The sequence below is a fragment of the Adelges cooleyi genome, unplaced genomic scaffold (assembly GCF_023614345.1).
Source record: "Adelges cooleyi isolate 19-005CV unplaced genomic scaffold, UGA_ACOO_1.1 ACOO_flye_CR_arks_rails_tigmint_CR_PRNA_21, whole genome shotgun sequence".
NCBI classification, from domain to species: Eukaryota; Metazoa; Arthropoda; class Insecta; order Hemiptera; family Adelgidae; genus Adelges; species Adelges cooleyi.
The window spans coordinates 10,145,787-10,166,235 of NW_026095871.1; the positions used below are offsets into that span (position 1 = coordinate 10,145,787).

Below are 20,449 nucleotides of genomic sequence, written 5' to 3' on the forward strand. Positions count from 1 at the left end.
TATTTTACGTGTACTATAGATACATAAATAAAATTTTAATTAAAAACCATTGTATTCCTCGTTCTTGTAGTGTTATGATTTTTTTTAAATTAACTATTTTTAAAAACTAATAAAATAATTTATCGGATATTGTTACACAACTAAAATAAATGTAAATCAATTAAGGCAGAACAAACAGATTCAAATACAAATTTGAATCATGTACAAGAAGTTGTATATTATGTGAAATAAAACTATTTATAAAACATGTACGTGCTTCGCTCGGTTAACAGTAAAAATAGTATCCCATCCGCTCCCCATCTTCATTCTTATCCTACCTCCAGACTCCATTCCATCTACCTAGAAATCTAACCAGTAGTTTCAGAGATTACCCTAGACAAAGATCTGTATTTGAAACTAATATTGGCGTTTTCGATTATTTTTACTTGTTGTCACCTAAAGGTGATAGGGGTTTCTTTCCAGGATCCAAATAATATTGTGCCAACTTTGATCAAAATAAGTGCAGCTGTTTGGAAGTTTATAATGAACATATATACACATCCATATATATATTTATAAATACATGAGGCGATTTATTCAACGATAAATATTATATAATATGAACAAGTCTTTGTGTAAAACTAGTTTTTACGTTTACTGAACATAACAAATAAAATTGTATGTTAAAGTACAACCATAACATTTTATTTATTTATTAAAATTTCAAAAAGTTACCAGTAATAGTGTTGTATCCACAACTTCATGAACATTTTGTTATAGTTAAAAAAAAAAAAAAATGTACAGAATAATATTTATTATGAGGACGTTATTCATAATAAACTCCTATTTTCGAGAAAACAGAAATCTGAATATTTAAATTCAAATTTCCTATGGGTCAACATTTATTTAGAAGCTTAAAAATTAATTTATTTTAAAATATTTATCGGCCTCTTTGATGCACCAAAGATAAGTTTAAAATGGAAATTTTGAAGTTAAAAACACTTCAGAATGAAATCATTAAAAATGTGTACGTTAAGTATGAATGTCACCTTGACAAAGAATATTAAATACAATATTAACGTTAAACTAAAACAATATATTATAATAAAAGCTTAAGCATATTCAAATTTTTATTATTACATATTTTAAATTAAACCAAATAGACTTTTACTTATACCTACGTGTTAAAATACTCTTATACATTATTGAAATGACCATTTTCACCTTTAAATATAAGAAATATAAATTTATTTACAAATTAGAACTAAAAGCGCTATTAATAAACGCAAACATTATGTTTGCATTTTTAATAAAACAAAATAGTCTACTCTAGCTGAAGCAGTTCATTAGTAAATAACAACAAAACAGAAAGTAATTAAAAATTTGTTTGTTTGTTATATTTTGATGTAAAATATAATAATAATAGTAATATTAAATAAATAAAAAAATTTATGTATATATTTATACATATATGTATATTATTATTTGTAATTATTATACTTACAAATAACAGAAAAATATAATTAGATCCTACATATTGGTTTCCTAATAACACTAAAAAAAAAAAAATTGAACTGAGAAAATATATATTTTGTTGAAATCATTCAAAGGTGTTGTACAAATAATTCAAAGTAGTTTTATCGCTTTAAAGAGCATAGATGTATGATTATTCCAAAATGTTTAATCAAATTCAAAATGCTGTCAAATCTGTGTTGTAAGTCATAAAAGTCATTATATTTCACAAATAATCTATTTATATCTGGACTGCTTAGTTGAGAATTTGGAGTTTTTCTAGGACTCCACCCTGGGTATGACCAGCCGTTTATTTACCCTGTTCAGGTACTAAAAAGTATGTACGGCGTTAATACATAGCGATATTACAAGTTGTTATTCGATCCTACCTTGGCCAGTTAAATCAAAATTTTGAGTAGCGCGTGGGCTCCAACCTGTATTATTAGCAATGGCTTCGTCTTCTTCAGTGACTATAAATAAAAAAAAAATATTAACATAGTGAAAAAAAGACGATAGGTGCGCATTATATTTAAAAATAAAACGTACGCATACTCATTTCATTCCAGGTGGCGATTGTGGCGTGCGTTGTTTTAGGGCTTATCACCGGACACGTTGGAATGGATCCTTTGTGCAATACTCTAATGACATTACGTATTAGAAAAATAGTTAGTTATATAGTATGTAGGTAAATAACAAAATTGTTATAACTACTTCTTTTTTGTCGTCCACAGAACGTAATCTTCTCGTTTGAAATGCTCCGAACATATTCTGAAACTTTTTGACACTTGGCTAGAACCGTGGTTTTTGAATTTCTGTATCACTTTATCGTTCTGACATAACTCCACCCATTGTTTGCACCTGTTACAGATGACGATCATTATTATCGAACGTCAATAATGTAAAAAGATAAATGATGAACGTTAATACGGGTTTAATGAGGGTAACTTTTCGCACACCGTAAAGTCGATTACGCTAAACGATTTGCCTACGCCACTACAGCGATCAAATAACGTAGACACTTTTCACCGACTGATAGCGTATTTGGTTTTACGATGTGCAAAAACTTCAAAAGTGGGCAAACGCCAAAAAAAAAACGATAAATTTGTAATAGCTTTGATGAATTCAGTGCACGCATACGCAAAGGCCACGAGCACGCAAAAGAAATATACTCACAGGCTCTCGTTAGTGGGGAACTTGTGAAACGACAGGTTTTGCGTACTCCTGCTGGAATTTGTACACTTGTTGAAACAACAATTCATGTGAGACGGCATTGTACACTCGGTGCACTTTTTGCGGCTCGCAGACGTCACGGGACTTAAGTAGAACAATGGGCAATAAAATCCGAAATTGAATAATTTTTTTTTAAAATTAAAACGTTGTTATGCACTGATAACGAGTTTTGTGATAACGATTGTATTGGCGGCATCATCTACGGCCTTTTTTCAGTGTATACCGTCGACATTGCAATGCGCTCGCCCGTATCGTTAATGGTTTTTGTTTGGGCGGCCATTACGGTGCGACCAATCTCAATTCGGCGGCGACCCTGTGGCCTGTTGCTGAATACACAACAATACAGCTGTATAATAGGTCTGTGTCCTGTGAATATTCCGTGTGCGTGTAATGTAAACAATCCTGGGGCAGGTGCAAAGTAAACACGAGATGTTTGTTATTTTCAAGCCCTAAAAGAGCCCCTTCAATTAGGCGGTCCCTCGAAAATTGTAACGTTACTATGTATATGTTTATTTTGAAAATCACGAGTCGGAAGTGACTAAAAAAAAATATCTGTTTTAAAATGTTAAAACAATAACATAATAGTATTATTTTGCTCGTGAGTTCTCGTATTATTTTTTGAATATTTGCAAAGGCGCTCGTATAAGTGTGTGTTTAAGGATACCTAACGTTATCCAGTTACCAGGTTATACCCACGTTTATTAATAGGTACCGCTGGGCACTGACGCCTAGAATACTAAAAAATCACAGAAAATAAAAATAGGAGGGCAAGGTTTACCCAAAATTTCTTCAAGCCCTAAACCTCACAACCAACCCCCCCCCCCCCAGAAAATATTTGAGTGATATTTTTTCTATTTATTAATAATAGTTATAGAGTAGTTGGTAAAATTAGTGCAATGTATTTAAAATTGCACATGCTTATTATAATAGAACAGAAATGTGAGCAGATATATACTTGTCAGTTAAGCGGTACAGTTTTTTTCAAATTGGAGGGTATGACTTCTGAGACCTATATATAGACAATTTTCTCTTTAAATTTCGTTTTAAGTATTAGCAAATCAACTTTTTTTTAACTACCTCTAATTACGGTTTCCACCAAGTTTCTATCAAATATTTCTACTGTCATTGGAAAACTGTCGGTTATCCGTTTTAAACAAATTAAAAATTAAATACCCAATGTAATATTTTACCTACCTATCCTGTAAAATATTGAAATACCCATTTACGATTTACAAAGTATATAAGACAAAATATTGTATAGTATACAAAATTGAAAAATGTGGGTTGGTCCAGAATGTTGGTTTTATGCTCAAGATAAAACCCGATAACCTTAGGAAATCGGGTAAAAGGTTAATTTCGGTATAACCTTTTCTTTGTTGTTTTTATGGTCAACCATTTCGAGGACTATGTGGTAAAGACCACACAAATACGTCATTCAGACCAATATAGAGTAGGTACCCAAACATTTATAAAATGTGAACGTGAAATGTCTACGATCACAAAAGACCAAATTTGACTATACATTTTTATTTATGAAAAAAAAACGCATAGAACAAGTTCAAATGGTACTTATGAGTCAAATAATGGACCTGTCAAAATAAAAGTTATTAAGTTTTTTGGCTCTACTTATCAAAAAAAATTAACTCGACGGTATATATATATATATATATTTATATTGTGTACAGTATAGATATATATTTCCTATAGACTTAATAAAGCGCCTAAAAAATATCGTCTTTTGCGATTTATTTAAATTCCGTTGCCGCTTCTTTTTAGATTCAGCTAGCTCCGTAAGAGAAGTCGAAGAACTGTGCCTGAGTATAAATCATTACGGTAATATTGTACGGTTTGGCGTCACAGTCACACGAAGCGTCCCACAGGCGCCGCGGCAACCGGCGCCAAAATATTCTGGCGCCTAACCAGACGCTCCACAACGAGTATTGGCCGCCAAATTCAATGTTATCCTCTCACATACCAATCAATAACCAAGAAGTACAAATATTATCCGCAATAAATTGTACTAATGATCTTGTAACTCATCAGTCATCAGCCGATACTCGATACATTATTTTTGTAACAAAGTATTGTTTGAGGACATTGATACTGAAAATTAACCAACTATAAAGGTTGGGATGGGATGCTTAAAAAAACTGATAAATGCCGTGTGAGTTATAAATTATTGTTTAGAAGTCTTGAACTAATGCAATAAAAAATTATTGTACGGAAACGAGTTGTTCCCAAATAATACTAAAATAAGTAATCAGTAAAATCCCAACAGTTCTAGCTATATTGTTTTTTTTCAAAACATTCTTAAGCAATTTTTATTTTTGATACTTATCTACTAAGTGTATCTGAAGACTGAAATTAGTAATTATAAGTCTTTTACGTAGGGCTATAGACAGGTACAGGACTAGAATTTTATTTAGAGGGGAGATCTCAACGCAAATGAGTGCATTTTATAACTTAAACTCCTCCTTTTAAAAAAAACCTAACGTATCTTTTTAGCTCACTTAATTACGAAAGTTATAAGCGTGTAAAATTTAACATTTCAACAATTTTTTTTACTCATAATATATGTTTTTTCCTTAAATACCAATTATTTGTAACCAAAACGATGAATGACTATTATTTAAATGTTTTTATAAGATGTCTACCTAATCAATCTCTTTAAAAAATACAATTAAATATTAATAGATAAATCATTTTATTTATACATAATAATATAATATAATGTTAACATAATAAATATTCGTAAGTAACATCAACTTATTTTTCCTATATAAATAATATGAACATGATCGTAAAATGTTACAATAATAACGAGAAAATAACTAATACAATAATGGTTTAAAAAATGTGTAAATTGGAAATTAAAGGAATAAACTAAAGTATTTCAAATGAAAAATTTAAAAATTATCATATAATAATAATAATAGTATAAAAGAATAATAATAAATAATAATTTAATACGATAATATAAAAATATCCCTGAAAGAAATTCAAAGTTTTAATGGAAAACTTATTTTGAAATTATAAATAAATAATATAAAATGAAGACTTTTAAAAAAAATATATTTATGACTCCTTATAAGTTTCTAAAATGTTTCCGGTAAATTGTAGAATATGAATGGGTTCACGCTTGGACAAACCCAAATCACAATCAATTTTCAAATTGGGTCAGGCTATGGCCTTTGCTTCAGGAATAAAAGCCTGCCAGTGTTTTATTATCTAGAAAAAAAAATTAATTAATTAATATATATATATATATATTGTATTCGACACATAGCCTAGAAAGTATTGTTGGATATTATATAACAATGTATTTTTTTTTTATATTTGCATTAACTAATATATTTCTTGTTTACCTGAGTCTGGTGACTAATCATCTCTTCAAGGTAAGACGATATTACTGTTTTGAACTCTTTAATACGGTTAATTTCAAACTGTTCAAATTCAATCTTTATAGTTTTCGATATTTGGTCAAATTCATCTTGGCACCTCGACAATTTAGCTTCCCACTAAAAATATCATTCAAGTAATTATTATAATAATTCCGAAAAACATTTTTTAGTCATATATTTTTCATACCTCCGTTACTTCGTTTGCGACCGTTCCGACTTTATCTAAACGTCCTGTGAGCTCAAGTTTTGTTTTTTGTTCCCGTTTCTTCGACAAGATCATTTGAGCGTGTTGCATGTTTTGGTAAACTTTCACTCTTTCGTGAAAGACATCCTAGAATATTATCAGTCAGTTTCATATAACTTTATATAGTTATAAGTTTGTACGTTTTCTGTTAGTTTGTTAGTTATTTAGATTTTTTAAATTAATTACACATCAAAAAAAAAAATCATTTAAAGACCATATTTTTATGATTATCACATACCTTTACAGCACCGATCAGACCTATGTAATCTTTTAGCAACTCGCAGAAGATAGAAAAATCTGTGTTGGCTTGTTCAGTCCTCACAGACTCCACCTGAACATAAATAAAAAACAAAAATTGTGTTGAGAATTACTTTATATGATGGGTAAAATAACATTCAAGTAATCGACAACATAGTTTAATGTTAGATTTTTATTATTTTTTAATTAGTATCCTATGAAAAAGACATATAAATTAATTTATACTTTTTCAAATACATCAGCTAGTTGTGACAAAGCACGTGAGAGTCCTGTATGTTCTTCGCAATTACTCAAAACTGCTGCGGATTTAGCAAATGATCCACTAGCATGTGCTAATTCTTTACGATTTATCACCAATGATTCCACAGCACCGTGTAAATTACGAAGTTGTGAGTCCAAGTTTTCAATTTGAACTTCTTTTTCTTCAAACCACTGAAACACACATGCAGAAGTAAAGTTAAAAACGAGTATTCAACATTGAAAAGTATCAGATTTCTAGACTGAAAATAAATGTTTGAACTTACGGGTTCGTTTTCATCCATTTTATAAGTGATCTTGTTAACAGTCTCTCCAACCTTGTTGAAAAGTCTCATTACACCCGCACTGCTTAAAGCAGACGTGTTAGTGGCTTTGGGAAGCTCGCAGTCTGTAATCAGCAATTAATTCATAACGACAAGCAAAAATGAATATCCAGATATGTATACAGACGGAACACATGATAACACGTTTAAATTTCACCCAAGGATCTGTTGTAACCAACAAGACTTTTGTAATATCATTCATCCAAAAAACAAAACATGAGTCCTCCTATTGGTCGTCCTTTGGGAGCTGTCTCTCTTTATTTTTGCGTGAAAAAAACCCATCTATTTCTCTTTATCCCTTTGGCACAACCACCTATACCAGTCCTCGGGGTAAATGTTCCATCTGTATATTTTAGGCAATAGAAATTACATTATATACCTTGTTCTAAGAAATCACAAAATGCTTTATCGTTTCGTAAAACTGGATGTAAGGCAATTCGTTTTAAAAATCTTTCCAAAGACAAACGTCGCTTCTCTATAAACTCGGTCGACGTTGTTTGGTCCGATTGATTGCCTGATATCTTAATTCTAGTGGTACCTAGACATTATTTATACATTATTTTTTTATTTCACGACGGCATAATTTTCTAAATGCATAAAACTTTACAATGGTAAATTACTTACTTAACACATTTTTTTGAGGAGCCGGTGGTATAAGGCGTCCGTTTCTTAAATATTTTTCAGTCAGTTTATTGTGTAATCCGAGAAAATCACTAAATCGTCTTAACACCGCCATATTAGTGTTTTTGAACATGGCCACGTTTGTATGTGTGACAACGCGGTATGCTACATAGGAACTCATGCCTTCTCCGACTTTTGTTGTTTCAGATATTGATATTTTTATAAAGCCATTTTCATTAATATTCTCGCTATTTTTTTCATCAAAAAATTCTTTTGATGGCAACTCTTCTACTTTATTGTTACTTTCGCTAACAGCAATCATAGGTGGATCGTTTTCTTTTAAATTAATTTCTTCTTCAAATCCATTTGAAGTGGCATTAGTAATAATTGTTTCTTGATGATTTACCTTGAATAGAAATTTATTTGACATTAATAATAATGTTGTTGTGACAAATATATTTATGTTGGTATCAACCAATATAGGCAAGCTATGTGCATAACTCATTAAGTATTATATTTTCATGATTGGCTTTCAATCTATCAAACAACTTACAAACAACTTTTACAGAAATCTAATATTTATAGAATTTCTTAACTTAAATGTAGTATTTAAAAAAAATAGTGTTTAAATACAATGTTAAATTATATCAAATTGTCAAAACATACAATCATTTTTTAATACGGATATCTCAACTTGAAAAAGTTATTTGAGCTTAATTATATAGCAAAATGATTTTTGAATTTAACAAGACATCTATTACCTACCTAAATATTATATTAACTTCAAAATAATGTATTAGTTATTTATGGTATAATAAAATAAATATAATACGTTAAATTGATAGGACTGATATCTCTTGTTTAGATTTCTAAAAAACTCTTAACGGAAAAATTGAAATTTGATTACAGCTTTTTGTTTGTTTATTAATGGTAAAAAGTATAATCGTTTGCTTGAAATAGTCCTTGTCCTACGATGTTGAGAGATATCTTTTCTACGTCCATATTGACAAGTCGTTAATAATTACTGATGTAAATGTATGAATATCAAAATCCAAACAAATATAAAAAGATAACACACTCTATCTAATCAACATAAAAATAGGAACACACTTTGTGAATAGATAAAAATGATTTGTTTAAATAGAAAAAAATACAATATTGAAAATAGTCAGACATTGAAAGGAAATATTTTACAATAAATGTTTAATAATATTAGGTAATGAATACATGTTAAATATCCTTATAAATGTCAATATTTATGTCCTCAATATGTTTGTACAATAGATTAAATTAGATAATAATAAAAAACAATTTGGTTAATTGAATTATCAATTAAAATAATGGCTGTGTATATAGATTCCAACAGCTATTGCTTGTATACTGTTGAAAAAAAAATTAATAATTGTTTTTATGGCTTAACTATTGTTTAGAAGGGGAATACTTATTAATTGAAACATGACCCTATGTACAACCGTGCCGTATTATGATATATATTCATTGAGCCAACCTGAGACAATGTTTAAAAATAAATCATGTAGACCTGACAATTACCTCGTCGTTATCATCATTTAGGGGAACTTCTGTTGCCACCTCTTTTGTAGGGGTTTCATTCAACGTCACGTCGGCCAGTGGCGGCGACGAATATGTATCTTCAACTCGTAAAGCGCTCAAATCCTGTGCAACAGAAAGTCGTTTGTGTTAGAGAAAAAAAAAACGCCCCACGAATCGTTCAAGGATAGCTGATGTGCAGGCTGTACATTATAATATCATACTCACATCGATTGTCGAACTAAAAATATCGTCGTCGTCATCCTCTTCGTTTGGATCATCCGCGGTGATTTTCGGTGGGAATTTATCAGCCATTGCGATGGACCGTGTGGGCTGTGACCGGTATTATCGGCAATAGGATCCTACAGGAAAACGATTTGATTTATTCCAAAAACGATTACGGCGCTAACTACTTGTTATGGATTATTACGTGATTCGGCCCGTTCGGGTATCACGTCTGCGACGGATGAATATTTTCCAGTTGTCATTTGTTGATAACGGCGACGACCGTAATCGGTACCGACAATCGGCGAGGACGTCCCGAGATAAGGCCAGCCCGAATAACGTTGGCCACACTGTCTGCCCCCGCCACAATAAAATCGTTTGTTGCCATAACCTAAGAATTCCGTCCGCCGACATAATACTAAATAGTGTCTTTCCTTGTCCATTCTCTTGAATAGAGCATTCGTCTTTTGGTCGTTGGATGCGTGCGGACTCACAACGCGTCCCGTTTCTTGATTATTTCTTGTAAGTATAAAGTATATTTCAATTTATTTGACTATTAGTTTTTAAGTAGATTTGATTTTCACAAGTCTTAACGACGGAATGGTAGGATTTTCACTTATTTAGCCTATATGCTCGGTTCGATCGAAACGGATGAAAATTAGTTCATCGGTGACGTGTATTAGATTTCATTAGCTGTTCGGAGAACTTGGCGTTTACAATAAACGGTTTAGTTATTTACTAGAATGAATAATAATATCGAAAAACTAATGTTAATATAATTTGTAGATTTCGCACTACAGTTGATTATCATCAAATTATTTCTTGTTGGCACATGTCGATATTTCATAAACTGAGATGAGTGCTTTTGAAGCTAAAATCTAAATATTTAATGTTTACAATCCACGCTGTAAAAACTAAATATTATTTTATTACTTGCCGGTTGCCTTATCCGTTGTTGGATCTTAAATTAGGTATGGTGTAGAATTTTAAATTGTTAGTGTGTATTGTTTTCGTTTTATAAAACGAATTTCGTTACGGATTATTTTACTTGTATGGAATGGTTTACAACATAATAATTTTTAAAAATTGAGTGTGTACTTTACTGGTAACTATAATAATTATTTGGATTATTAGTTTTAGGTAAACTCTCACAATGGTAAACGGACGTATCCCGTCTGTCTACAGTAAGACATACGTGACGCCTCGTCGTCCGTATGAGAAGGCTCGTTTGGATCAAGAATTGAAAATAATTGGTGAATATGGTCTGCGAAACAAACGTGAAGTATGGAGAGTGAAATACACTTTGGCCAAGATCCGTAAGGCTGCTCGAGAACTCTTGACCCTTGAAGAGAAAGACCAGAAACGTCTTTTCGAAGGTTAGATCAATTTTTTTTAATTTCTTTAAAAAAACATGATATTGACTTGTTTTCGACACTATGATGATAATAATTTGTATTCTGACACCTCTCGTCTGAATTTCCGACCATGTTGCCGTTTATAACTAGCTGAGTGTAGTTAATGTCAAATAAAATCATTATTATATATTTTTTGTTTTTTTAACAATTTAACTGATCATTACACGTGTATCATTAGGTAACGCTCTATTACGTAGATTGGTTCGTATCGGAGTGTTGGACGAAAGTCGTATGAAGCTTGATTACGTTTTGGGTCTGAAAATTGAAGATTTCTTGGAACGCAGATTGCAAACACAGGTATAAATTTATTTACATTATAGGTAGAGAGTTTGATAGTTTTAGACTAAATCCAATATCTTCGATGATGAATCTTTTAATTATTTTCTGACACCTCTTCTGAAATTTATTTGTTGATAGTAAACTTTCTGAGAGTTATTGGACCATTATCATGAACATTTATTTTTTGTCTGTATCAGTTTATTTATTTAATGTACAATGTTATGTGTTTAGGTGTTCAAGCTAGGTTTAGCCAAGTCTATTCACCACGCTCGAGTTTTGATTCGTCAAAGACATATTCGGTATGTACTTTTTTTTATTATTATTATGGACTTAAGAGTCGTTAAGAAAATGTATATTTGCCAATTGTTTTGGGCAAGGATAACTGCTATGGTTCGACCAAGTTAATCCTAATCACAGTCTGGCTAGATTATGGCATTGTGTTAATCCAAGGTCTGATATGTTTGTCTGGCCTTTTTCATGACAATGCTACATTTAAATTATTTATGTTAAAAACAAATATTACGTAAGAAATAGTCGCCTATTGATATTGGGCAAGGATGTTTAAGTAAAATATGAATTTAACTAATCCTAATCACAATCAGGCAAAATCATTGCATTGTGTTAATCCAAGATCTGATAAACTATTTTCTGACCTTTTTCATGACAATGCAACACCAAAAGTTATTGGACAGTTTCTTAGATAATCTTAACCTGTAACTGGTACTGTGCTGTCTCGCACACCGCTTATTAATGTAAATCTATAAAAGACTACTTATCACTATCAGTTACGGTTTAAGTAAAATATTTTTTGGATTAAACGACAGTAAGCCTATTGATTTTGGGCAAGGATGTTAAAAAAATACAGTTTTAACTATTCCTAATCACAATAAGGCGAAATCAATGCATTGTGTTAATCCAAGATCTGATAAACAATTTTCTGACCTTTTTCATGACAATGCTACATCATTTCTTCAAAGATTAAAATACATGATATTTTGTTTACTCTATTTATGACAATGATCCAAATAAAAATGAAAAGATTATTTTCAAAAGATAGTTTAAAAAAAATTGTACCTTAATTATTTTGTATAGGTGTATTGTAGTTTTCTTATTGCATTATAATAGCAAATGTGTATAATAGAAATATATATTTTCTTAATTAGATGAAAAACAATTGTATTCAATGTCGGTTCAGTTAAATTAAATATTACAGGCCACTTAAAATGATCATTTGTAAAAATGTCATTTTAACGTCTGTTACAACATAATAAATGTTGTGAATTCTGTTATTGGTCCCCAACATAAATCATATTCATTCTTATGACCGAAAAGAATTCAGTGAGTTATTTTAAAGAAACCCGTTTCTCTGCTGTTTGTTTTATAATATGCAGACAATAAACTTTTTGGCTGTAATAACTTGTTGTTTTACTCATCCTAATTAGTTTTCTTGATTTCATAGTGTCCGTAAACAAGTCGTGAACGTGCCTTCATTCATTGTCCGTTTGGACTCACAGAAACACATTGACTTCTCACTCAAGTCTCCATTCGGTGGTGGCCGTCCTGGACGTGTAAAGAGGAAGAACTTGAGGAAGGCCAAGAACGCCAAAGACGATGGAAATGCTGGCGAAGAAGAAGAAGATTAAACTATATGTTGAATTTTCTTTACCGACCCGTGTATTATGTGTTTTTTTTTTATAAAAAAATATTAAATACATATTGACTTATTTTTAGTTTTAATTTTTGTTCGCTTAGTATTATTAAAATCCACATAACAATAGTTTGGCCATGAAATGCTACAAATTTAGCGAGAATTTCTGTTATTTAAGGACAAATCTTTCTCTTGTTAAATTTAATATGAGGAATGTCTAATATACAAAGCTGAACTGGCTATTCTTAGGAAATAAGATGTGAGAATGCTCTAATTAATGTGCTCACAATAAATTTAAATTATACACAATAGTATAAAAGTAATTCAATTAGAGGTTAGGTAGGTATGGTTAGGAATAGCAGAACAAACTTAATTAATATATTTGAAACTACTTAAAAATATTCACGAATATAGATTTTGAGAATAGTATTGAGAAATAGAGTATTTGAGATATTAATTAAATAAAAATAATGCTTTTTGTGAGTACTTGAGTGATTTGAAAAAGTACTTAAAAAACTAAATTAGTATATAAACAACTGTTTATTAACAAATTTAATTTTAGATTACGTTATTCATTAACTTAATATTTTGATACTTTTTAATGATAACTACCAAACGTAATAAAAATATTTTATAACATGAAACAAAATGGTCCAAATTCTATTTTTGACAAATCTAATAGATTTAAAACTATGCCTAAAGTTTTTAATATTAATTATAATGCAAATGACTTCAAAATATATTATTAAGTACTTAACTTTAAATCCTAATACCAAAGGTTTAGTCAGTTTTGGCGTGTTGAGAAAGACATACCAGAATGTTAAATCATTGCGAAGAGCGTAACAGTGGAAAGCAAGATAGAAGAAAAAATCGTATTTTGTTATGTCTTAAGTTATTATTATATATTCTGCACAATAAATAAGATAAAAGAATGTAAACTTGGTGGACTAAAAAGGTTTATTCAAGTATATTATGTAACAATAAAATAAACACTATATTATAAAATATGCAATATAAATAATAATTGTAAACTAGTTATCAAAACATTATTAAAATTACTAAAAAGCAACAACAATTATTGTAAAGAAAAATTAAAGACTTCATTATGCCGCATTATCACATTGGTCTGACGGAATCGTTTCACAAAAATAAATAATATTTGCGATGGCAAAAATGAGTTAAAATTTGTTTACCACAAAGGAACAATAATATTAACATAGATAAACAATGTGTTATTAAAAAAAAAATAGCAACAAATGCGACTTAGCAATAGTGATTCTTATTATAAAACAAATATTAATACAAAGCTGAGATTATCATAAAACAAACGGCGTTAAGTTATTATAAAAATAGAGTTTTATTTTTAAAACTTTAAGCAGCAGCGTTCTCTTTGATTGCAGCTTGTAAATCAAACCAGCCCGTGAAATTAGTCGTGTTTTTGTTGACGTAATCGCTCAAGTTCAACACGATTTGACCCAACACCGGACTATGCCAAGTCTTTTTAGTCAAAACGGTAACCTCCAATTGCCTACTGTTTATATCGGCCACTCCCATCAGGTATTCAAATGTTTCGTCGAAAACAGGATTGCACTGATCTTTGAGCGCCTGTCGTCAATAATAATCAATTTTAATTTATAAAAAATTATTAATAATACAACGCACAATACTTTTGCAAATTTTCTTACCTCGGTTTTGCGTTTGGTATTGGCGTTGTCTTTTTTCGGCAATATGTAAAGTTTGACGTAAGGATCGGGAATATCTGATGGTTCTTTAACTGGTAGATTTCTATAAAAAATAAAAATAAGTTAATTTAGGAACACATACTCCCTGAAGGAATTTTTTACATGATTTTGTGAACTGTTACATTGAGACGTTGTCTAGTGGCACTATAAGCAAAACTTAGCTGGATACTACCCAAAGGTCCAGAGCTGGGCGGGAGACCGTATCTGAAAAAAAATAAATATGTACATATAGAATCAATACTCATTATATTACAATGTAAAAAAAAACTCGTACAGCTCAGACATTACGACTGGAGAATCGACTTGCTCGATTAACGGTTCTAGATCTCCTTCACCGGCGGAAATACGAGATTTAACCGAATCTCCTCGTTTTATGGTCGATGAAGTTCTGTTTAATGTGCCGTTCGAAGATACAACTGCAGGGTTAACAGTGGACGATAAATTTTCAGTACTTCCAGTACTACTTATCACGGAGAAGCTGGACGACTGTGATGACACCTGTTTGCTTAACAATGGCTTAGTTATGCCTTCTTCATCGCCATCATCAAATTTGACGGGAGGCATTTTATTAAGGAACTACGAATGAATGATGTTATTAAAAATAAATACAGTTCCTAACTATGTATAAAATCAGGGGTCCGTATAAAGAACAGTCAGATGTGAAAAATGATTAATTAATATACATTCAAAATTATGTAATTAAAGTACCAGTAATTACTAATACATTGAAAAAAAAAAAATTAATGCATAAGAAAGCATTTATACAATTTTGGAGGGGATTTCAAAAACAGACATGCTGGAAAAAGTCCAAGACCAGATTAAAATTCTATTTTGGTTTTTGTTGCAAACACTGTTAAGTTTTGTTGAACAGAGTCATTCAATTTTTATAATTAAAAAAATACTGTTTTTGTATACCAAAATTTAACTTTTTTTCCAGCATTTCTTTATCCTTGTTATCTATATCAAAAATGTTAAATGTTTATATATTTTTTTAGTTTTTCAGTTTGAATATATTATAAAAAAGTAATTTATAATTATTGAAAACAGAACTTCATCCGAACCCACATTTAATTTGTATGCATGGTACATACTTTGAGTTGAGCACAAAACACGAGTTTACAGTCGTGGTGCTTATGTTTACTATCGGTTATTAAATCGAAAGGTTGTATCTCCTGTTCCATATTGTCAGCCATTAGTAGTCTCATCATTTTGTATTCATAAATTCCTATTTGAACTCCAGTCTTTTGGTCAATTATCTAAATAAAATAAAATAGAAAACAACCCCATATATTATTTACGCGGCATCAAACAAATAAAATGTAGCTAAAAAAATTACCTTAAAATCGATTGTGTCCGTTTCTGGATTGCTCACCAAAAACGTAAAACCTTGTTCGTACACAGGCCGCTCTGTACGCAACTTTGCTACGGTGGATTGAGTGTCTTGGCCGACAGTAATCCTCACTAACGGATCGGGCTTGCTCTGTGCCCGTGTGTTCTATAACCGTTTTAATACAAAACAATAGACATGCCGTCATTTAGTTATAAACAAAATCAAGAACACTCACGGGCAAGTTTGTGGCCGAATCGATGTACAACATTACTACAGCCGTACTCATGTTCGTTATTCGTAGCTCTTGCGTTTCGCTCAGTGCCTATAAAAATTCATCTATTAGAAACATGGCAAAGATATTATAGCACAACCTAAATTACCTTCTTCAATGCATTTTTGTCAGAAGTCAGTTCTAGCCATTGCAAACGCACGTGTACCATTCCGTGTTTGGTGTCTTCCAAATTAATCCACTAAGCAAAAAAAAAAAAAACCAAAAATTGTAGTACTGTTATTGAACAATTCATTTATGAAGCTGAAATACTTGAAAGTACTAAAAACTACAATAGTTATTTGTATATAGTTCTTAGTTTGCAAAATTAAAAATATTAAATTTTTCTACCTTATCAACTTCACCATGTATAGCGGCACTGCACACTTGTAATGATGCTCTAAACAAATTAAATTGTAGTTATTGAATTGTAGTAATACGGATAAATATATTTAATGTTTTTTATTACTTTCCCAAGTTTGAATGTTTCATCACTTCGTCTTCGTCAAAAAGCTTGAGCTTAAGCAGTTGTCCTCGAGGAGAGAACGACACAAACTAAAAACATACATATTACAGTGTAAATAATGTTATATTTTTACTGTGAAATAAAAATGTACAAAAAATTAGCTTACCTCGCACCAATAGTCCCATTTAGGATTCAATTCGTTCTTCACGGTCCGAGTACGATATTGTTGCGCGCCCAAAGTAATAACAACGTACGGGTCAGATTTACCTTTTCCTATCAAGCTCATATCTTTGGCGACTAGGTTCTTAGCTTGAACGATATGAACACGTAATACACCCTGAAAATAATAAAAAAAAGATTGTCATTCAAGTTGAGTAATCGATTTTGGTTATTGGCTATCAACCTCTGGTTCGGGTAATTTTACTAGCTGTGGTGCTATATCATTGCTTAGCACTATCGGTATCTTATTCGGCAACACCATTAAGGCAGATACTTGTTGGGTGATGACTTTACGTAACACATCACTAGAAAAAATATAAAATTATTAACTATACAACTCTTGAGAAATAAATATTACTTTAGACCAGGCATATCCAACACATCGGCTATTCCAACTAAATCGTAATCGATGTTGGGTTGGTTAAGGAAAAATACTTGCATTCCTCCGATTAACGGTGAAGTAGCGATCAGCGGTTTCATTATTACTCTCATTATACCTCGCATCTGCGTGAATAAATTCCGATTAGATAAAGTTACTCGTTTACAAGTTGTCAAAATGTTGTTGTAAATGCGCATTAACTTGATGCAAATTGGCTTTTTTATTCAACTACTTCTCAATTTCAGTAGATAGGGGTGCGCTTCTTAAAAAGTCGATTACAATAATATTGTACTTAAAAGAAAATAGACAACGTCTCATATGACGCATCACTATTGCTTAATTTAATAAATCAAACTTTGAAATTAAAAATTGCAAATAAACTAAAATTCTGTTACGCATTAAGTCAATGTGACGACTACGCGTAAACAAGGTAATTATTAAAATTGGAAATAATAAACAAAAAGGTTCACACAGTTACCTGGAAGTCTTTAATCCCACACGGAACTCCACTCACATAAAATGATATGTCACAATCACTAGCAAATCTATAATAATATTTATGATGAACTAAAATAATTATAATTTCACAGAAAATACATTTTCAACACTTACATAAGATCAACGTCCATCATAATTTGGTCACGAGATACCCCTTCGTAAACTTTTATACCACCGAGTTTTGGCGGCTATTCGTATGATAACATAAAAAATAAAATAAATAAATATAACATACACATTATAATATCAAATACAAAGTCAATATACTCACTATGGATCCAAGACGTAATTTGTCAAAAGCAAAGTTATTGATTTTATATTCGCGCAAACTTTCCACGACCATCGGCTCGACAGTTTGTTTGATAGCGTTTTGAGCAAACGCACTGACTAACGGCCACATTTGTCTGATGATCTAAATTGGACAAATTTATATTGTTAATTAAATTTATCTGTATAAACCGTTTGCATAGTCTTACCTGATTCACCCATTCAGCTCGATGCATATCCGGGAAAAACACCCATGACGGTAATTCGGCCACACTCGCTGTAATCAATGTTTTTTCATTTGCCGATGCCACTATTTGTGCACGTCTTCTTCTTTCTCGGCCGGCTTCACGCCAACGGTCACGTGCCATAGACACGCAGGTCATTATTGGTATTAATACCCACGTACTGACTGCGGCTATACGCCAATAACCTAACGCATACACTATGGCCGTACTAGCGAAAGTGATGGCCGCGTTCGATATAGTGCTCAACATACTGGGTTTTTGTAATTCTTGACTGTCTTCATCTAATTTCGGCAGTTCTACCGGCTTGGCTTTCGGCGTCGACGGCATTACTTCGGGAGTGTCTGACATTGTTTCAAGTGTTTCCACTTCAATGTTGTCAGAAAAATATTAATAGATATGATATGTTTATGGCAATAGTATAATACCTCTTCGTATCGGACTCTTCATACACTGTCAATAATTATTTCGATAATATCAGCATAAACCGGCTATGACATCATTGGCATTGAATATTTTATCTTACAACACCGTTTTTAAAAAGAAAGAATATACTCACACAGACAACGGCCTGCGCTGGTGGTGGTGGTTGTGGTGGGTCACGATACACAATCACAAACACTAGACGGATGGTTCTCAACAAGTCTCATGCGTTGTGTCAAAATTCATCGGCATCAGCAATTTAGTGCGATAATATAAAAATACACAGTCTGACAACAGCTAATGGCCATGAGCCAAATAACGTTTGAATATTACATATTAAACAGTTTACTGTACTTTGCTCGAATGCATAGCATTCGGCAGCAATTGCCGGTCAATTATACATATATATATATAATATGTTTTTTTAAATTAATTATTTTTGTATCAACCGACTGAATAATATTTATTATTTACAAAAACTGGCCTTTTACGTATATAATATTGTTGTTACGACATTATCCGTTATCACATATTTTAGATAACTGGTTTACTCACTGATAACGATTAACAAAAGGCCACTTAAGTTTTTTTCTAGGTGAGGCATAGATTAAATATATTATGTATATTTATTATTATTGCATATTTAATCAAATAGTGTAGACTGTAGGTAATAGGAATACTAATAGGTATACCTATACTATTTACTATGTACTGTGTGCTATTCACTAGGTAGGTATTAGCATTTAGATACATCATAAATGCTATATTATACTACTTGCAAATATGTAACATATTAAATGCTGCAGCATTTTTACACAACCACGTGGCTAAAAACGACAGCTGACCGACATGATGGGGTCATATTATAATACATATATAGCATAATATAGAATATAACTTGTAGCATGGAATATATTAAAGCACACATGTCCAACGAAAAGATCTAGTATATTTTAAATAATATACATATTATATTTTTATAATTAAAATATATATCATATATTTTTTTTATACACAAATAAAACATTATTATTATTTACATCTGACTCTCATCCATATCTGCCAAGCGTTTCTGAGTAGCAATTTTTTTTGTTGCCTTTATTTGATCTTATTCCCAGCAGAAATAGTATACACATTATGGTTTTATTATCATAAACCTATAATATTTTCTATACTAGCATAAAAAAAAAAAAAAATTACGGCGTTATTATTATTTTTTAAATACCGTCGAATTAGTTCTAAACTTATTTTGAATATTCTGAAGAAAAGTACTATCGACAAATATTGAAAAACTAAAATGAAAATCATGAACTCTTTTCCTTAGAAGAAGTGGAAACTTTTATTTTGTTTCTCTTTTTCGAGTGAAGTTTTAGGGTTAAAGTCTGAAAATTAGACTGTAATCTAGATTGAGATTATAACATTTACGATTTTCTTAAAAATCTTTAGTCAAACTTTTTTTCATAATTTGACCGTAGTAAATTTCTAGGTTGCTATGTGTGAGTGAATCAACAGTCAACAAGTATCTAAAAAATATTTTCATAATACCTATTGGTCGTTTGTACGTACCCTATTACAAAAAAAATAATCTCAAGCACATTATAGCTTTTGCAATGCTTTTATCAATTTTTGTATTTCTACCATACACAGATATCTGATCAGATTCGAATTGAAGCG

General features: G+C 31.0%; 4 protein-coding genes across 9 annotated transcripts; 1 reads left to right on the plus strand and 3 right to left on the minus strand.

The window, feature by feature from the left end:
- Nucleotides 1–1,547: 1,547 nt before the first annotated feature.
- On the minus strand, nucleotides 1,548–2,929 carry LOC126834419 (52 kDa repressor of the inhibitor of the protein kinase-like). Of its 2 annotated transcripts, none has more exons than XM_050566326.1 (5): nucleotides 2,665–2,929; nucleotides 2,203–2,349; nucleotides 2,044–2,129; nucleotides 1,881–1,961; nucleotides 1,548–1,821 (listed from the first exon to the last, which is right to left on the minus strand). In XM_050566326.1, exons 1-5 carry the CDS (start codon nucleotides 2,760–2,762, stop codon nucleotides 1,802–1,804), a joined length of 432 nt encoding a protein of 143 aa, XP_050422283.1. In that variant the 5' UTR covers nucleotides 2,763–2,929; the 3' UTR covers nucleotides 1,548–1,801. The 2 variants fall into 2 exon arrangements, with proteins under 2 accessions (XP_050422283.1, XP_050422282.1); XM_050566325.1 differs by having other exon boundaries at nucleotides 2,038–2,129; nucleotides 2,665–2,923.
- A 2,653-nt stretch (nucleotides 2,930–5,582) lies between these two features.
- On the minus strand, nucleotides 5,583–9,860 carry LOC126834211 (sorting nexin-2). 2 transcript variants are annotated; one of them, XM_050565978.1, is made up of 10 exons: nucleotides 9,603–9,860; nucleotides 9,378–9,500; nucleotides 7,830–8,232; nucleotides 7,585–7,743; nucleotides 7,149–7,270; nucleotides 6,862–7,056; nucleotides 6,605–6,697; nucleotides 6,310–6,453; nucleotides 6,087–6,239; nucleotides 5,583–5,949 (listed from the first exon to the last, which is right to left on the minus strand). In XM_050565978.1, exons 1-10 carry the CDS (start codon nucleotides 9,687–9,689, stop codon nucleotides 5,899–5,901), a joined length of 1,530 nt encoding a protein of 509 aa, XP_050421935.1. In that variant the 5' UTR covers nucleotides 9,690–9,860; the 3' UTR covers nucleotides 5,583–5,898. The 2 variants fall into 2 exon arrangements, with proteins under 2 accessions (XP_050421935.1, XP_050421934.1); XM_050565977.1 differs by having other exon boundaries at nucleotides 5,586–5,949; nucleotides 6,850–7,056.
- A 120-nt stretch (nucleotides 9,861–9,980) lies between these two features.
- Nucleotides 9,981–13,030, plus strand: LOC126834212 (40S ribosomal protein S9). 3 transcript variants are annotated; one of them, XR_007685050.1, is made up of 6 exons: nucleotides 9,981–10,121; nucleotides 10,734–10,975; nucleotides 11,193–11,311; nucleotides 11,525–11,592; nucleotides 12,457–12,631; nucleotides 12,753–12,875. XR_007685050.1 is itself a non-coding variant. In XM_050565979.1 (5 exons), the coding sequence occupies exons 2-5, from the start codon at nucleotides 10,753–10,755 to the stop codon at nucleotides 12,934–12,936; spliced, it is 594 nt and encodes a 197-aa protein (XP_050421936.1). In that variant the 5' UTR covers nucleotides 9,981–10,121; nucleotides 10,734–10,752; the 3' UTR covers nucleotides 12,937–13,030. The 3 variants fall into 3 exon arrangements, 2 of the variants coding, with proteins under 2 accessions (XP_050421936.1, XP_050421937.1); XM_050565979.1 differs by lacking the exon at nucleotides 12,457–12,631 and having other exon boundaries at nucleotides 12,753–13,030; XM_050565980.1 differs by lacking the exons at nucleotides 9,981–10,121; nucleotides 12,457–12,631 and adding an exon at nucleotides 10,413–10,423 and having other exon boundaries at nucleotides 12,753–13,030.
- An 856-nt stretch (nucleotides 13,031–13,886) lies between these two features.
- LOC126834645 (extended synaptotagmin-3) lies at nucleotides 13,887–19,236 on the minus strand. 2 transcript variants are annotated; one of them, XM_050566728.1, is made up of 18 exons: nucleotides 18,781–19,236; nucleotides 18,320–18,720; nucleotides 18,115–18,255; nucleotides 17,958–18,031; nucleotides 17,824–17,890; nucleotides 17,325–17,470; nucleotides 17,151–17,271; nucleotides 16,914–17,084; nucleotides 16,751–16,836; nucleotides 16,633–16,681; nucleotides 16,394–16,483; nucleotides 16,249–16,335; nucleotides 16,020–16,178; nucleotides 15,775–15,939; nucleotides 14,958–15,259; nucleotides 14,786–14,887; nucleotides 14,627–14,726; nucleotides 13,887–14,546 (listed from the first exon to the last, which is right to left on the minus strand). In XM_050566728.1, the coding sequence occupies exons 1-18, from the start codon at nucleotides 18,800–18,802 to the stop codon at nucleotides 14,313–14,315; spliced, it is 2,517 nt and encodes an 838-aa protein (XP_050422685.1). In that variant the 5' UTR covers nucleotides 18,803–19,236; the 3' UTR covers nucleotides 13,887–14,312. The 2 variants fall into 2 exon arrangements, with proteins under 2 accessions (XP_050422685.1, XP_050422686.1); XM_050566729.1 differs by having other exon boundaries at nucleotides 18,320–18,805; nucleotides 18,912–19,235.
- Between the last annotated feature and the right edge of the window lie 1,213 nt (nucleotides 19,237–20,449).

What these genes read in the sequence shown, in the direction of transcription:
- LOC126834212 (XM_050565979.1), top strand. Translation starts at nt 10,753, where the DNA reads ATGGTAAACGGACGTATCCCGTCTGTCTACAGTAAGACATACGTGACG. An exon ending in CCAGAAACGTCTTTTCGAAG is followed by an intron (nt 10,976 to 11,192) that starts GTTAGATCAATT and finishes GTGTATCATTAG; the next exon opens with GTAACGCTCTATTACGTAGA. An exon ending in ATTCGTCAAAGACATATTCG is followed by an intron (nt 11,593 to 12,752) that starts GTATGTACTTTT and finishes TTGATTTCATAG; the next exon opens with TGTCCGTAAACAAGTCGTGA.
- LOC126834419 (XM_050566325.1), bottom strand. Translation starts at nt 2,762, where the DNA reads ATGCCGTCTCACATGAATTGTTGTTTCAACAAGTGTACAAATTCCAGC. An exon ending in TTCCCCACTAACGAGAGCCT is followed by an intron (nt 2,350 to 2,664) that starts GTGAGTATATTT and finishes CATCTGTAACAG; the next exon opens with GTGCAAACAATGGGTGGAGT. An exon ending in TTTTGATTTAACTGGCCAAG is followed by an intron (nt 1,822 to 1,880) that starts GTAGGATCGAAT and finishes CATACTTTTTAG; the next exon opens with TACCTGAACAGGGTAAATAA.
- LOC126834211 (XM_050565977.1), bottom strand. Translation starts at nt 9,689, where the DNA reads ATGGCTGATAAATTCCCACCGAAAATCACCGCGGATGATCCAAACGAA. An exon ending in TCCTCAAAAAAATGTGTTAA is followed by an intron (nt 7,744 to 7,829) that starts GTAAGTAATTTA and finishes AATAATGTCTAG; the next exon opens with GTACCACTAGAATTAAGATA. An exon ending in TAGCTGATGTATTTGAAAAA is followed by an intron (nt 6,698 to 6,849) that starts GTATAAATTAAT and finishes ATTTATGTTCAG; the next exon opens with GTGGAGTCTGTGAGGACTGA.
- LOC126834645 (XM_050566728.1), bottom strand. Translation starts at nt 18,802, where the DNA reads ATGAAGAGTCCGATACGAAGAG. An exon ending in AATTACGTCTTGGATCCATA is followed by an intron (nt 18,032 to 18,114) that starts GTGAGTATATTG and finishes TCATACGAATAG; the next exon opens with CCGCCAAAACTCGGTGGTAT. An exon ending in GTAACAGTTCACAAAATCAT is followed by an intron (nt 14,727 to 14,785) that starts GTAAAAAATTCC and finishes TATTTTTTATAG; the next exon opens with AAATCTACCAGTTAAAGAAC.